The 16,242-nt window shown below is 44.1% G+C and overlaps 1 protein-coding gene across 4 annotated transcripts; it reads right to left on the reverse strand.

Annotated features, from left to right (window-relative positions):
* Positions 1-1,849: 1,849 nt before the first annotated feature.
* On the reverse strand, positions 1,850-15,661 carry atp6v0a1a (ATPase H+ transporting V0 subunit a1a). Of its 4 annotated transcripts, none has more exons than XM_029437853.1 (22): positions 15,519-15,661; positions 14,232-14,401; positions 13,575-13,653; positions 13,181-13,278; positions 12,475-12,603; positions 11,392-11,474; positions 10,791-10,917; positions 10,620-10,702; positions 10,431-10,524; positions 9,096-9,308; positions 7,924-8,074; positions 7,235-7,374; positions 6,951-7,117; positions 6,755-6,845; positions 6,532-6,650; positions 6,225-6,441; positions 6,020-6,127; positions 5,826-5,933; positions 5,218-5,235; positions 4,383-4,500; positions 4,089-4,260; positions 1,850-2,731 (listed from the first exon to the last, which is right to left on the reverse strand). In XM_029437853.1, the coding sequence occupies exons 2-22, from the start codon at positions 14,343-14,345 to the stop codon at positions 2,638-2,640; spliced, it is 2,523 nt and encodes an 840-aa protein (XP_029293713.1). In that variant the 5' UTR covers positions 14,346-14,401; positions 15,519-15,661; the 3' UTR covers positions 1,850-2,637. The 4 variants fall into 4 exon arrangements, with proteins under 4 accessions (XP_029293713.1, XP_029293712.1, XP_029293711.1 ...); XM_029437852.1 differs by having other exon boundaries at positions 5,218-5,262; XM_029437851.1 differs by having other exon boundaries at positions 5,218-5,274.
* Between the last annotated feature and the right edge of the window lie 581 nt (positions 15,662-16,242).

A 16,242-nucleotide genomic window follows, 5' to 3' on the forward strand; every position in this document is an offset into this window, starting at 1 on the left:
CAAGAATATAGCGTATACAAAATATCGGCAACACCCTGGTGTACGTTGATATAAGTTAAGGTATAAGTAGTATTCGTTAAGAGCTCGCTGTGTTACGCTGGGGTGCGTTGTTGAACGCTGATGTTTTGACATTAGCATGTTCAAAATTACCGGACGTACCCGACGTGTGCGTCATAAGATATGCAGACGTTACGTTAGACATACGTGAATACGGAATACGTACGTGAATACTTACCTACGTAAATATAGTACATAAATATAGTACGTGAATACTTACCTTCGTAAATATAGTACGTAAATATAGTACGTGAATACTTACCTTCGTAAATATAGTACGTAAATATAGTACGTGAATACTTACCTTCGTAAATATAGTACGTAAATATAGTACGTGAATACTTACCTACGTAAATATAGTACGTAAATATAGTACGTGAATACTTACCTTCGTAAATATAGTACGTGAATACCTACGTGACTACGTTAGAGGTACGTTAGATATAGGCTACGTCGGCTGACTGTGAATCCTACAGCCAGTTTATTGATAACGAGTGGATAACCTATTCCTACCCGATGTTAAGATGATGCCTGACGACGGAGTAACTTATTAAACGTGTTTCTACAGTACAGCTAGCGTTCAGCATGTTAGCCGTTCTCCATCATCAGCATGATGTGAACCAAACGGCACTTTTCCAGCTGCGTTGTTCAGACGCTCTGATACGTTTTAAATAGGTAAGTGATACGCTATCAATGTTTGACATACGTATAATAATGCGTTATGTATACGTCAGCTAGAACACCGCTGTGGAAAAGTTGGACGTATTTGGACTAATTTGGAGCTAATTTTCATACACATCGGCATGTTTGTGCCGTACGGAGCTGTGTGACAGGACCTTTACCAGCTTCAACATTAAGATCATCACTAATTATAATCCAATAATATATGCAATGAGCCATTCTGCATAATGAGTACTTCTGGTACTTTAAGTATATTTTGATGCCAGTATTTGTGTACTTTCACTTGTGTTGGAGTATTCCTACACTGTTGTTTTGCTGCTTTTACTTTAGTACACGATGTGAGAACTTCTTCCACAACCACTGAATTATAAAACTAAATGTTTCCTGCTGCTTTTCACCGGAGTGAGAAAGTCAAACAGCCCTTTCATGGAGGGTGGAGACACAAGTGGATACTTCTGTATGGATTTATTATAACATAATTGCCTGTCGACGTCTAGACGGAGCGAACCCGGTCGATTACAATACGGCAAGTGACATGTTGAAGAAAAGGCCCATTATGCACAGAAATACATAACTGTACATCTACTTACAAGTGCCCTTATGGGTCATTTCCTTTCCGTTTGCCAAATAAATGTCTGCGCTCCAATTTCAGGCACAAAGTTCAGCAGCAGCAGGTAATTAAGATTAATTCATCGACTGTCGGTGCTTTTATTACGACTTCTAACATGCAGGAAACACAACAATCACTTCTCATTGGACACTGCAACTACAAAACCTGGTCAATAGCGCCACCAAGAGGAGTGATGACACATCCTACTGTCCCTGAACCCACCATGTAGGATGCATAACACTTGCAATATGAGTATTTTGCTGGATTTAAGTACAATATTGGGGTCCTTTTGACTTCTACAACATTTATTTAAGACCATAAGGTCCTATACTAAAGATCAATATTGTATATGTATATAAAATGATATTGTTTGTCAGATTATTTCAGTTCTTAAGTAAAAGCCTTATTTTCTAAATAAGGAGCTGCCAGCTCTGTAAGGATATTCAAATTAGTTTTTTTCAATGCAAACAATTAGTTAAGTAAAGAAAGTAAAACCACAACTTTATCCAGCTCGTTCCACTTTATTGACACAGAGATGCACAATTAATGTGGGTGGTAGATTATTTCTGTGGAATGAACTCTAACTGCTGCACGCCGCTCTTACTCCCTGCAGCACGCAGCGTGTGACGATGACTTTAAACTTTACGACTGGAATCAGAAAGACTGACACGGTTACAGAACACACACCTAATAGATTCCACTTCTTCGTCTCCGTATAGATCTCTAACACAACACAAAGCGCATTCATGGCAATGTTAGCGCACAACGCAGTGTTATCATCAGTTCATCTCCTTCTTCAAAGCACTGACTAACATCCTGATGAAAGTCAAAATGTATTCCCTTTAAATCTCAGTGAGGTCAGTACGCAGTGCGATATGAGCCTACGTGTGTGTGTGTGTGTGTGTGGAAACAACAATGTGTAGAGGACAAACAAGGACGTTGTAAACTGTCACTTTACTAATCAGTCAAGACATTTGCACACAACATCTCATTTAGTGCAGCACTGCCACATCGGAAACACGCAGGTTTTATAAAGTAAGGGTTTGCATAAATAATATTAAACTAAATAAATCATGGATGACTAAGACACTAACACAGATAATGCGCTTTCTTCTGAGGAATGAATGAAAAGTAATTGCTGCGTGATAAGAAGTTTAAAACAAATGGCAATCTGACATCTTGTGGAGTGTCACTAATGGAAAACTGCATATCACACACACACACACACACACACACACAGATTCTCAACAGACGAGCGACATTAATAGAAGACGAGTCGTCCTCAGATCTCAGTCCTCACATCTCCCGTCCAGGATGCTTTCGAAGGTGAAGGGGAGGAACTTGAAGCCCTGGCCGGTGTAAAACTTGTTTTGGAACTCCACCCTGTACAGAAAACAAAAGTCCAATCAAAAAGAAACAATGACCAGGAAGCCGCTCACACACACACACACACACACACACACACACGGTCAGGTGGGGTACTGCTGAGCACAGCAGTCCCGTTTCTAACCCCTGCTCTTCATTCCACAGTCTGCACCCACCTGAACACACACCCACACACCCACGCTCCTGGACTCGGTCCCAGCCTCAGACACATGAGCCTCTTCCCTTCTGGAAAATTATCGGGCTCTATTTTTAAACATCGGCCAACGCTAAGTGACAGCCGGATGACCTTTTAACTGAGGAGCCATTAATACCTGTCAATCATTACTCTGTGTGGTGCAGGAAAGAAGACGAGGATCTTTGTGCAGCTGCAACGATAACTAAGTTATTGTTTATCACGATACTTTAGACTTAAAGGAATCTACAACTCATTACACGACCGCATGATGTCCTGATGCCATCATTGACAGACGTACGATTGGTGTTTTACATTTGCTTCCCAGCATTTCAAACTGCACTGCGTCGTCTCTAAAGGCCGTTCAGTGAAAGTCACGCAGCATTCCTGTGTAAAGGATGATTATAGAGAAGAGTGGCTGCAACACAGCATGCTCTGTAAACGTGCCAGTGGATTATAAAACCAGGTTGACATTCAGCAAAGCCTGACAAAGACATTAATGAGGGAACAACAAAGTCTCATCAGTGCCACAGCAGTTATAGACTGTTGAGCATGCCACACACGCAGCACAAAACTGACTGCAGCCAGACGTGTTCCAGGCCACCGGCCAGCAGAGAGGCCGATGGGAAAATAAAACACGTTAACTTCTAATTGGGACACACCCTTATGGACTGGTGGGTTAAAACACCTCGCGATTCTGGTTACATTGCTAATATTAGTCAATATAAACTAATTAGTCTCGGATAACATAGTTACAACCAGGACCTGAACTGTGACCCTTGGAAGAGGAAGGAAGGGAGGGAGGGAGGGAGGGAGGGAGGGAGGAAGGAAGGTTCTGAAAGAAATAGGCTGCAATGGTCCCGTGTGTATAATCACTTCTAACAAAAGCACTTGTTTCTGTTCACCTGCAGATGGCGCTATAGGTCTGTAGGTGCTTACAGTTATTAGTAAAGTAAACTCCTCTTTTAAAATAGCAACTCCAGTGCAAAGGAACCCAGTTCTGGATTAATGCTCATTGAATATAAAACGCTGGATGAGAGACTCAGGTGTAAACTAGATTATCAGAAGAGGCCGAGTGTCTTTCTTTATAATGTATTTCATACACCAACATCAGCCACAGTCGACTCAATTAAAACCTGAACATATTAGGCTCCACACACACACACACACAACTTAACTTACCAGTGCAGGCGCAGTGCATGCAAGAAGGCGGACAAGCCCTCCATTATGAGAAGAATGGCAACTGTGAGAACAGCAAAGAAGAAAAAGACAATAGACAGAACGAAGAATCCTGTGAAGCTTCTGCTGGAAAGGCCAATGTGCATCACCATGGTCCACAGCACCTCCGCCAGCTCTGTGGGACACACACAGTTCAGTGCTGTGATGAACTTGAAGGTGCATGCATTAGATGTCCACTTCTCTTACTAAATGTGAGTATATCGTGTTCATCTATAGTCAAACCTGAGTGTGACTTACGTGCATGAGCCAGACTGAGGGCCCAGAGCCTCAGATAGGAGGCCGTGTTGGAGATACAGCCCAGGCAGTACTCTATGGTGTGGATCGCCTGATGCACAGCCACGTCCGCAAAGTTAAACTGTGGGGAAGAAATACAACATCAAAACCCAACTGTGAGTCAGCGTGAAGCTCTAGAAAACAAAACTACGACAGGTCCGGAGGTCAGCAGAGGAGTCGGGTTCATTGTGTGTGTGTGTGTGTGTGTGTGTGTGTGTGTGTGTGTGTGTGTGTGTGCAGGATCATTCAGGTAATGGATAGGAAAGATACATTTGCTACAGTAGACCAACAAATCCCATTAATTAAAAGAGACACCGTCGTCTTAGGACCCTGTGAACCCAAAAGTATCAGCTGCCCTGCTGATCCCTCATGCACATCACTGGGACTGTAAGGAAACACCGGCCGACCGACGCTTGAGGAGTCCCTGCAACCCACGTTTCAGAAAGGGACTCCTGGAACACACCGACTAGCACTTGCACACACACACCGACTAGCACTTGCACACACCTACACACCGACTAGCACTTGCACACACACACCGACTAGCACTTGCACACACCTACACACCGACTAGCACTTGCACACACACACCTACACACAGACTAGCACTTGCACACACACACCTACACACAGACTAGCACTTGCACACACACCCACACAGACCCAGCTAAGAGCAGCAGGCATTGGTTGACAGCAGACAACAAAGCGCGGGGCAGGAGGAGACATAACTGCTAGACATGCACTGTGACAGGAGGGGATAGGTTGCAGGGTGGAGGTGCAGTGTGAGCTCCTGTCCTACCTCTTCCTCCTCACTCGCCTTGACAGCAGGTGACAAAAGGCAACGCTTGGTTATTGACAGCGCACACACACACACACACACACAGATAGACAGACAGACATCAGTAAAAAGAAAAGTAACAAGAGAAATCAGTTACTCACTTACTAAGGAAAGAGGGTGAACATTACAGGATGACATCAGGGCATTTTAGAATTACATTGGGGAATATATCCACAGATCAGCTGTTCGCTGGCTGTGTTAAAGCTCTTCAGGATGTACAACAAACAATCGGACTGCTCTGATTCCTTTATCCTGGACATTCTACAAGCAATTACACAGAAAGTGGCAGAAATACGACAAGCAGAACAACAAAGTAGACATTTATTTCACCTCTCAATAGTATTGGCTATGATCTGAATGAGTGCAGCTTGTTAAAACAGACCTTCATCCATAATTGATGGGTTTTTATTGCCAGATTGGAAGTGGAAACACGACGTATCGGTTTCTGTTCCTAACTGTGGCCGAGCGTCTAAATGATGCAAAGCTTTGAGTAGATCCTGTAGCCTGCGTCACCCCGACCAAACCTGCCCATTCTCCCGTCTTACTGACGAGGACGTTTCTCTGCTTACCTCAGGCTCCTCCTCAGAGTGCTGTGAGAGCTGGTCATGCTGGATGATTTCAGCCTCATCCTCAGTGGGCCCGTTGCCCACCCTGATCCCTCCGAAGTTCTGAGTGCCCTGACGCAGAAGATGGGGAAAACAACATTTTAAAAAGAGATTAAAAAAAGGTACAAAGTGTTATTTCAAGTGATGCTTCATCTTACCAGGTTTTTCCGCCACAGATGCTGCCGCCGCAGAACCAGAGTTTTCACTATTAACATACAGGGAACACAAGCCAAGGCCACTACCACCAAGAAGCATTGTAGGGCCATCTACATGGAGAGGAAGAGAAACAGGACATGGAGACAATGAGCTGTGGTTCATTTAAGGACAAACGGATGGATGTCATGTAACGAACACGCGTCTGACCTGTCCTCTGTAGAGAGGTTTGTTACTGGGATCGTTGTAGTTGAAGAGGAACATGTTAATGAAGGCGATGAGGAGACTGGGAGCGTCCTTGGAGATGCTTGCGTCGTACGAGAGCCACTTGTAGAAGATCAGAATGACTAGGTAGCCAAACAGACTGACCATGAAGACGATCTCTGGGATGAATCCCAAGTAGATGTTCAGCGGCTTCTTGAAATACCTGCGGAGAAGCACAAACAGTCGCAATGTGAGCACGGTGGTGACGAAGAGAAGGGAATACAAAAGCATGAATGTTGGACGGAAAGCTCACAGGTGGTTGAAAAGACTGAGTGAGATTCCAAACAGCATGTGGATGACTCCCAGGATCACAGACATCTTCATCTTGAACGAGTTCAGGAACGTCAGCTTGTTGGTGGCAATGTTCCAGATCTGAGGGACCATCATGGACGTTCAGTATCTTTTCAGTCGCACAATAAACCTAATGATATTTAACATTAGTAGATTCGGCAACAAGCCGGAAACAAAATATTCACCGGATCGATGCCAATGGGGTACGGCCCCGTGAATACGCCGTCTATTGCCGGGTCCAACTGCAACACTTTGTTGCCTTCCAGCGTTGCAAACCTGGAGGGGACGAGAACAGCGATGAGTTTCGCGACTTGAAATGCTTGCACACCCACAGGGGTCACCGGGTCAAAGCTCTAGTCTGCGATCGCCAACGCCACCTACGTCCAGTTGGCCCCTTGCCGAGAGTCGAACATGGGCCTGACGCTCCAGCCAGAGCCAAACACGTTGAGGGACTTGGAGAAGCAGTCGTTGTAGATGATCCCCGTGTAGACGGAGAAGATTCCCATCAGCAGGATGATGTAGCGCCCTGCGAACACCATGCTGAACATCTGCCACAAACAAAAACAGTCAGAGAGATAAGGATGTCTGTGATAATAAACATAATTCCACAGAAGCTCTGCTCTGACGCTGTGGGGCGGATGGGATGGCCATGATGGGATCCATACCTCGTTATCGTTCTTCTGGGCAATCAGCCTGCTCTCTCTCAACACGAGGTACAGGGCAGCACAGGTCATGAGCACCCCGTGGCCAAGGTCACCAAACATGACCGCAAACAGGAAGGGGAAGGTGATGATGGTGTATGGCGCTGGAGACAAGGAGGGGGGGGGAGGAGGCAGGCATCACATGAGGGGAGGGTGGTGTGGCAGGTGAAACAACATACGAGCGTCACAATAAACAGCATGTCCAAACAAGGAGATAATGAGTGATGAGGCCTTTCAGGGACTGTGGTGTAATCCCCCAGGCAGCTGGGTTAACAGTCTTTGTAATACAACAAGTTCAACGGCCTTAAAGGGACAGTCCACCCCAAAATAGAATATACCTATGTTTCTTACCTTAAGTGTTATTTATCAATCTATATTGTTTTGGTGTGAAGTTGGCGGATGTAGTTGGGTAGAAAAAAAGTAGTTCCTTTATAAAATTATATATGTTTTGGCACTTTGAGCATCGCAAGTTCCATTACACACAGAGAGAAGGCAGACCTTAAATAGCACTACAGGTAAGAGGAAAGTGTGTTTGTTTTTTATCTTGGGGTGAACAGTGCTTTTAAAAAGACACATGATAACACTGATGGTCGAGGTAATGACAGACGGGTCCAAGCTTTAGGGGCGTATGGAGAAAGGTGCAGCGTGCTTACCTGGGTTGATCTCACGATAGCTGCCAATTCCATAAGCATCCACAATGTTCTGGAAGCCCGAGGTGAACTTGTTTGTCTTGTTAAAGGTGGGCGGGGTCTGCTTGCTCTGCATCCTATTGAGGATGGAAGGCACAGTGGAGCCGCTCTTCTCCTAAAGAGTCATGCAAGACGTATTATAATACACATTTGTTTTCCACAGAACTGAACTACTAGAACATTTCAAACCACCCTGACGCACCCTAGAGAACATCCTGTTCTCTGCCGTCTCAACGTGTACGATTCTCAAAGCCCGTCGCTGCTCTGCACTGACACCGCTAACTTCCTTCAAATCTGATAATCATGAACTGATAAACGATTATGAAATGTATTTATCTTAGCCGAGTTCACAGAAACTTTGGGTGGCAGAAGTGCAGATGAGATCTTGATAAAGTACACCTCATGTTTCACAACGTGTGTTTTGTATTCCAAACATTTTTAATTCTCAATACCTGGTGCCTACATTGCCCACAATGCAACTCAACCTGACAGTCAAGACATTTGGGTGTGTAATGCTAGTCGTGACTAACCAGAGATGAGGAGCGGCTACATGAGGTCTGTGAGTCAATTATCTAACTCCACACCCTCGAGAGTATTTTCTCTCTCTCTCTTTGCACAACCTCTCTCTCTCTCTCTCTGGAGACGCCTGACCAATCAGTGTGTAGAGTCAGCGCACCTGGCCCTCTCGCTCATCACTTGCAGCTGACGAAGAACGACCACAACAGCTGTGAACGGACCGACGACCAGGCAGAGAAATGACAAGTGTACAACTAAAACAAATGTAACATTTGGCTTCAATCACTGCAGTGTGAGCCGCTGACTGGATCAACAGCATCGTGTCTGTTTATTTAAATACATTTAGACATCTTTTTGGCACTTTGCTTCTTGCTTTGAGGAACTTGCATAACGTGTATACCACGGTCGTAAGTTCCTCTTCCTGCGACACCACAGTGACTTCACACAAAAGAGGTTCCCTTCCGACGTACTTTGGACCGGTTTATTTAAAACGGGTTCTGCTGCATTCATTACGTGACCACTTGAGGCAGAGGCTACTTCCTGAGAATACAAAAGGAGGCCTTGTGTGTCTATAACAACTGAACTACCGACTGTAAACAGTGAACTGCTCGGTTACTCACCGTCCCCCTGCGCAGGGCAAACTGGATGGAGTCCATGTCGGAGACGGGACACCACACCTCAGCGATCAGACACTTCTGCGTGACGTCGATGTTGCAGAGGTTGAGGGTGTGGTAGATGGCCTTCATCTTCCTCACCTTGATGAACCACACTCGGACCGTCTTGGCTGCAGCCTGCAGGACCCTCTGCCTATGATCCTCCGTCTGGTTCAGCACCTTTACAGGGAAACAAGAAGTAGAGTTGGTCGTAGTCGGGAAAGAAATCTTATGTTAGAAGTGTTATTCATCATTACCCGCCATATTTTGTGTAATCGGTCTTAGATTGATGGTAAATCATTGTGATTAGTGAGCAGTAAGTCATATGTTGGAGAGATATAGGATATTCCCAGGTATGCTGCTGTGTGACTCACGTCTAAAGTAGAGTCCCATGATCAGCAAATAGCAGGATATTTAAGCTCCGAGCCGTCTGGCTGGCTGAAGGCAGTGTTGCCTGCTGTCGAGGGGCTTCATGGCCCACGCGTGTCAGTCAGCCAGCCCTCATGCCCACGTAGCAACCAGCGCAACACTGCCTCCACAAACGCCCACATCCACATTCCTCCTCCCCGGTATGCGAAGCCGCGAGAGATTATCAAATCGATTTGTCCAGCGGGGCGCATTCCAAATATCAGGCATCCGTCTCGTGCCAGACGTTTCTGTGGCAAATGATCCTATAACGTCCGAGTGCGTGACGCTGACACGGTGTCAGCAACGTGGGACAGATTCACTTTAACAGACTGAAGCTGCGGCTGCACAGCAAATGTGAACCGTGTTGTGTTCGAGTCGTAAAACACCCGTATGGACGGAAGTATCGTCACGCGGCAAAGATACAAGTCACTGAGGACTGATTCAGCAGTGTAGTGAAAGCCTCTGCTGGAGGACGTTTCTCTGGGCTGCAGCTCCAGACAGATGATGTGTTGATCAGCAATGGCTAAAGTTTACTGAAACAAACCGATAACTGGGGATTATTCCCCAAACTAACAGCGCGGGAACATGTTGGGATGTCAACAGGAGAGGACTGAGGGTCATGCGGTGACAGCTGGGGGTCGCGTGTGTCTGTGAGGCTTTGAGTTCACCCACTTAGTCACATTGATTTCTAAATGCCACGCAAAACCAGTGTTGAAGCACAAGGAAGGGAGCAGATTCATCCCCTCACTAGTCGCACATGTTAGCACGTTGTATCTGGGAGAAGAGGGAGAAGGGTCTTCCTGGTGTGTTAGTCTCTTTGGACGTTCTGATGGCCTTCCACCTTCCGTGTTAATGAGGCAACATTGCAGCTGTTTGCCCTCTCAGTGAGTTTACCATTTGCAGGTCCTCAATGCGTGCGTTCACTCCTGCGAGCATCTCTTTCCTCTCCTGGGAGGTTTCTGGACACGGGTACAAGGTCGCTCTGAACCTGGAGACGCATGAAGAAGAAGAAGAAGCTCAGATAAGCACCTGTCGACACACGAACACTTCCTGAAACTGTCCACACGCTGGCCGGTCACTCACCCCTCACAGATCTTCTTGACTCTATTCTTAAGCTGGTCTCCCTGGAAGAAGATGATGAAGACGGTCTTGTGGACCTGATCGCCCTGTGGAAACATCACACAGTTGGGACTCTGGTGATAAAACACGGACACGTGCATTAACATCTGACTAGCGTCACGGGACAGTACTGACTGTAGCCGGGTCCTCCAGAGGGTCTTCGATGTCTGCCTGTCTCAGGAACACGTTTCCTCGGCAAACTCTCCACAGCATCCTCTCAAATGTGGGAACACGTTCCCTGCCAATGACTCCGGCCACAAATCTATTACAGATGGACAAATGTCGTCAGCGTTGTTATCGGTTACCTGAGCTGACCTGCTGGAGAACAAGTCATCAGCTTCATGAGCGAGGCTCTTTGTAAACAGAAGTTAGGATTCTCCCGTTCCATAACCTCGACTTCTATAAAGCATATATAGAATAAATGATGTGTTAAAGCCTGGCTTCTGATTGGACAGCTGGAGTAGGCTTTGTTGCTCAACAAAATATCAAATGAAAGATTAATAACCTACAATTCAGTGAAAGCGGACACTTGAGACATGTAGTTATATAACAGGCTGTGTCGTCTGTCTATCCTTCGGTTGTGTTAAGAGCTGATTAGGTGGAAACATCTAATAGGAATTACATTTGTGATGGTGGGGCTTGTGGACTAAGCTGGTGTGCAGGAGGCTCGTTAACACTCTGGTTTCACACACAGATGGCACAAAGCTTTGAGAGAAGAAGAAGAAGACAGACTCACCCCAGTCTGAGAGGAGCCCTCTGGATCGTCTCATTGGGGTCCAAGAGGGTGGAGCCCTCCTCCAGTAAACTGGGATCCTCCATCTGCACGAGAGTCACTTAATTATTAATCATCATTTTTATTAAAGACATAATACTGAACAATTTGGGAGGAATGCTTCCGTCAGAAGTGTGTCGGGTTGTTCGGCCGGGACATTTCTGCCGCACCACGATGCTTAATGCAGAATGGAATTTCGACACATATTTTGACTTTAACAAATATTGCGGCTTCAAAATTGCACTGGTCCATAAAGATATCCCAATAAAAGTCAGATTAATAGTTTAACCCGAATACATTCCGTTGTAAAACATTTTATTTGCATGAATGTTGAGGTTTGGACAGCTACATGTTGAGCTCAATGATTCACCTCAAAGCCTGGAGCAACTTGTAAAAGAGGACTTAACGTTGTAAGTCAACACAGTTTAGTTTGTGAAGGCAATGAAGTGGAAATGACACGGGGCAAAGGTGGACAGGCAAGGCTTCCCGCCAGCAAACAGCAAACATCTAATCAGTGTTACACCAGGAGGCTTAAGGCAAGTTACACTCAAGACTTTCTTTATTTTTGAACCACTCAGAATAAAGTTTAAGACCAATTTTACACGTAACTATTCAACTACCTGTATCTGAGCGACCTTATGAGGATTTTATTGTTTTTATAAATAAGTTATAAATAGTTTTGAAAATCCGACTTCCTATGTGAGAGACTATAAACAATCACGAGGGAAACACCTTATAAATGCTCCATTATGTGTGTGTGTGTGTGTGTGTGTGTGTGTGTGTGGACAGCATATCAGCTGAATCTGTATTACACCAATGCAAACTAGAAACGGTTAGTTTAGTTTAGTTAACATTGTTTTTCTTGCCCATCTTCACAGTGAATATAGTGAATTGTTTTACAATAACCCATCAATACATTTACAGTTCATATGTTTCTGCTGTATTTAGTGGTTTTAGATGTTACAGCCATGGCAATACAAAGTGAAAGTCCCACTTCTCCGGCCACCACAGTGTTAGTTATGGCCTACGTGCACAAGTGAAGCTGACCTCATCAAAAAACTGCTGCGTGCGACGCAGGATGTGTTTCAGCTCAGTCAGTTCCAGGAAGTTCTTCTTTAGGGCTTCTTGGTTGGTGTTTATTTCCTTCAGCTCATTCTCAAGCTTCTCAAATGTGGCCTGTGGTGAGACATACAGAGGAGTCAGCAGAGGGACGCAGTCGATGATAGAGCTCACGGTTTATCTTTGAGAGAGAGACAGAGAGAGGAGAGAGAGACAGAGAGAGGAGAGAGAGAGACAGAGAGAGAGACAGAGAGAGGAGAGAGAGAGAGAGAGACAGATAGACAGAGCGAGAGACAGAGACAGAGACAGAGAGAGCGAGCGAGCGAGCGAGCGACAGAGAGAGAGAGAGACAGACAGACAGAGACAGACAGAGAGAGACAGAGACAGACAGAGAGAGACAGAGAGACAGAGAGAGAGACAGATAGACAGAGCGAGAGACAGAAACAGAGACAGAGACAGAGACAGAGAGAGACAGACAGAGCGAGCGAGCGAGCGAGCGACAGAGAGAGAGACAGACAGACAGACAGACAGACAGAGACAGACAGAGACAGACAGACAGAGACAGACAGAGAGAGACAGAGAGACAGAGAGACAGAGAGAGACAGAGAGAGAGACAGAGAGACAGAGAGACAGAGAGACAGAGAGACAGAGAGACAGAGAGAGACAGAGAGAGAGAGAGAGAGAGCGCAGTCACCTCCAGGTCGATCATGTCCCTTGGGAAGGGGACTTCAGGGTTCTCTCCTGTGTCAACTATTGGGATGTTGGCCTTCTTTATTTCCTTCTCCACAAATCCTGCGAGAGAGAAGTAACACGGTAAAGAAAAGAGGCGTACAGTTGTACATGTTGTTGTTTACCTCTCATTGTATGGCTCTGTTACGGCTCTTTAAAGACTGGAAATCAAATAAACAGATGTTGTTGTGGTTCAGGAGGCGTGGCAGCGTAGTATGTTTCTTATATTTCTTGAGTTTTGTGCTTGATTTTATTTTAATTCTATGTTTATGTTATGCACTAATACATGAAAAGCTGCTTGGCAATGAAGCAGACTAATGATTCAGAACACATACAGAAATACATCGACGCTCACTTACTCAGTTTGCGATCCATCTCCTCACATCGTCGTACTTCATTGACAAACTTTCGTTGGAACACATTCACGTCAGGATTTAGCTGCAAGAAAAGGAGGAAGATAAGCGGGTGCGAAGCAACAGAACAGAGACCGTCATGATTACAAAGACATTTTGCTTTTTAAAGATACAAATTATGCATCATTAACATTTGGGTGAAAAACCAGGAACCTCCACTTACATCAGCAACTTAAGCTGCTTCCATGTCAATCATTTAATGATGTGCTCAAATTCTGCATCACACATTGACCAGCCTCACGTTAATAAGGTCTTTTTTTTAATAAACTGTGTGTTTGTTTTTATTAGAGTTTGGAAATATTGTGATTTTTTTTAAACTGGTGAAGGATGTATGATTTGAAAGGTGCCACTGTTGACGCACAGACCTTCTCTGTTACAGCACATCCTATATTCTGGCACAAAGCTTCAGGGTTTGTCAGGAATGAAGAGTCAGCTGTGAGCATGTGATGAACATGATGCTGAAGGCATAAACTCTCAGGATTTTCACCGATGGAGTCTTTTTTTTTTTTATTACCACGACAGATGACACTAATGACTTGATCGTGTTTTATCCCTAGCAAAACAATCATGACTCAGAGGACAACAGTGTAACAGTGGACTTACATCACGAAACTGCACCATCCCGATCTCTCCCAGCTCACTGACACAGTAGGCAGCTTCTGACTGCAGGAAGAGCTGAGCCAGCGTCATCTCTTCACTTCTGAAGAGTTCCCCCATGTTGATAAAGGATGTGAGTGCTCAGCACCCTTAAGACCAACCAGAAGCTCTAGAAACTGAACATTAATATTATGCATCAGTCGCACTCAAGAGAGAAACAAAACATGAAGGATCTGAGAAGTTCTACATTCAACACTTTCCTTTACACACTAGTGTCAAGCTCACTAATGAAGGAGGCCTGTGTCAGTTGTGTGTTAGTTTAGCAGGCATGTGACAAAAAGTGAAAAGAAAAAAGTATATCAGCTTGGCCCTCATGCTGATCTCATGACCACTGCAGGAATGTGATTGCCGTGAAAAAGACATTTCTCTGAACAATATAGAAGACTTTTAAGTGGCTATAATTTCTATTGTGGATGCAAACCAAAAGGTAAATAGTCAATGTGGGTAGAAGGAAGTTCATGTTATGTGTCCTTTAACAATCAAAGTTCAGATCTTCTCAGCATAGCTTCTTACTGTTAAACGACCACACAGGGCTTATCTGTGGATTACATAGAAGCATGTGACAAGTAGCTCCAGTAAACCTCAATGTTCCCACTGCCACAACGAAAAGGGCATATTAACTGATTAAAACACAGGTTTGCATAACACTATGAAACTTGACAAAACTACACCGATTACACAATTCGTATCAGCTCATCGATTAACAAATCAGTCAGCTGTTGTAACTAGTTTCAGCGACTTTGCCCGAGCTTCACCTGTCAAAGCTGATGTCAAATAGCTAGCACTAATGGCTAACCACATTAACATGTCACAGCTACCTGTACATCAATCTACTAACACTAATAACATCACATAATACAATAGCACAGCAAAGCCACACAACATTAGCTAATTAGTTAGCTTGAATTGTATTTAACGTTAGCAAAACAATATTAGGTGACGGGTGCTAGTCAGATGAGCAAGCGTTAGTTAAAGTGTAACTTTAATGTTAAGAACAACATAATATACAGCATAGTTTTAACTGTAGTAAGGTTAATATTCACTTTTGTTCAGACATCAGGTTGTTAGTTCACTTAGATAAGAGAAAGTGCGCAGCTAACATGCAAGCTAACGCTAACTTAGCGCACCTGTTGCTCAATATTTTACTTAGCCTTCAATAATAAGATCAACGCTAGAGTAGTTTAAATAATTTAACCTTTCAATTACCGTCTAATTAAGCAACAGTGTCCTTACTGTTTCGGTGGAGATGTCTCTCTCCTCCTTGGTTTCCTTCCTGTTTTCCTCTTTGCTGTTTGTTGTGGGTTGGTCGGGGGTTTGCAGTTGACAGCTTTTCTTCTTCTTCTACTTCTTCTTTAAGGTTTAACGGCGGTTGACATCCGTCACGCTGCATTACCGCCCCCTTCCGGTCAGAGTCTTCCGCTTTAATTAAACCAGTGATGGGATATATGGGACATTATACTTGCACATTTTATGCTACTTTATACTTCTACTGCATTATATTTTAGAGGGAAATATTCCTAATTTGTAGTCTACTCCACTACATTTATTTGACACTCATAATTACTAGTCATTTTTAAATTAAATAAAAATTATAATGCAGTTCTATACTACTAATCTACTAAGTAGCCTAATACAAAGTATCTAGAGTTGGCTCCACATTGACGGACAATAATAATACAATTATTTTACATGTATTCATTAGTGATACAAACAGAAAAATATAATATTCTATAATAATATAACACTTTCAAATGCATAGCCTATAGAGTTTCAATACTTTAATTACATTTAGCTGATAAAAGATGCTTTTACTTGAGTAGATTTTTTTAATTCAGGAGTTTTATTTAATTATGGGATCTGAGTACTTCTTCCACCATTTCAAATAGCCATTTTCTGCCCTCCTCAATATAATGCACTTTTTACACTGGTGTCTATTTTACCTATTTTTAATAATCGT

This window comes from Cottoperca gobio, chromosome 8 (assembly GCF_900634415.1).
Source record: "Cottoperca gobio chromosome 8, fCotGob3.1, whole genome shotgun sequence".
Taxonomy (NCBI): Eukaryota; Metazoa; Chordata; class Actinopteri; order Perciformes; family Bovichtidae; genus Cottoperca; species Cottoperca gobio.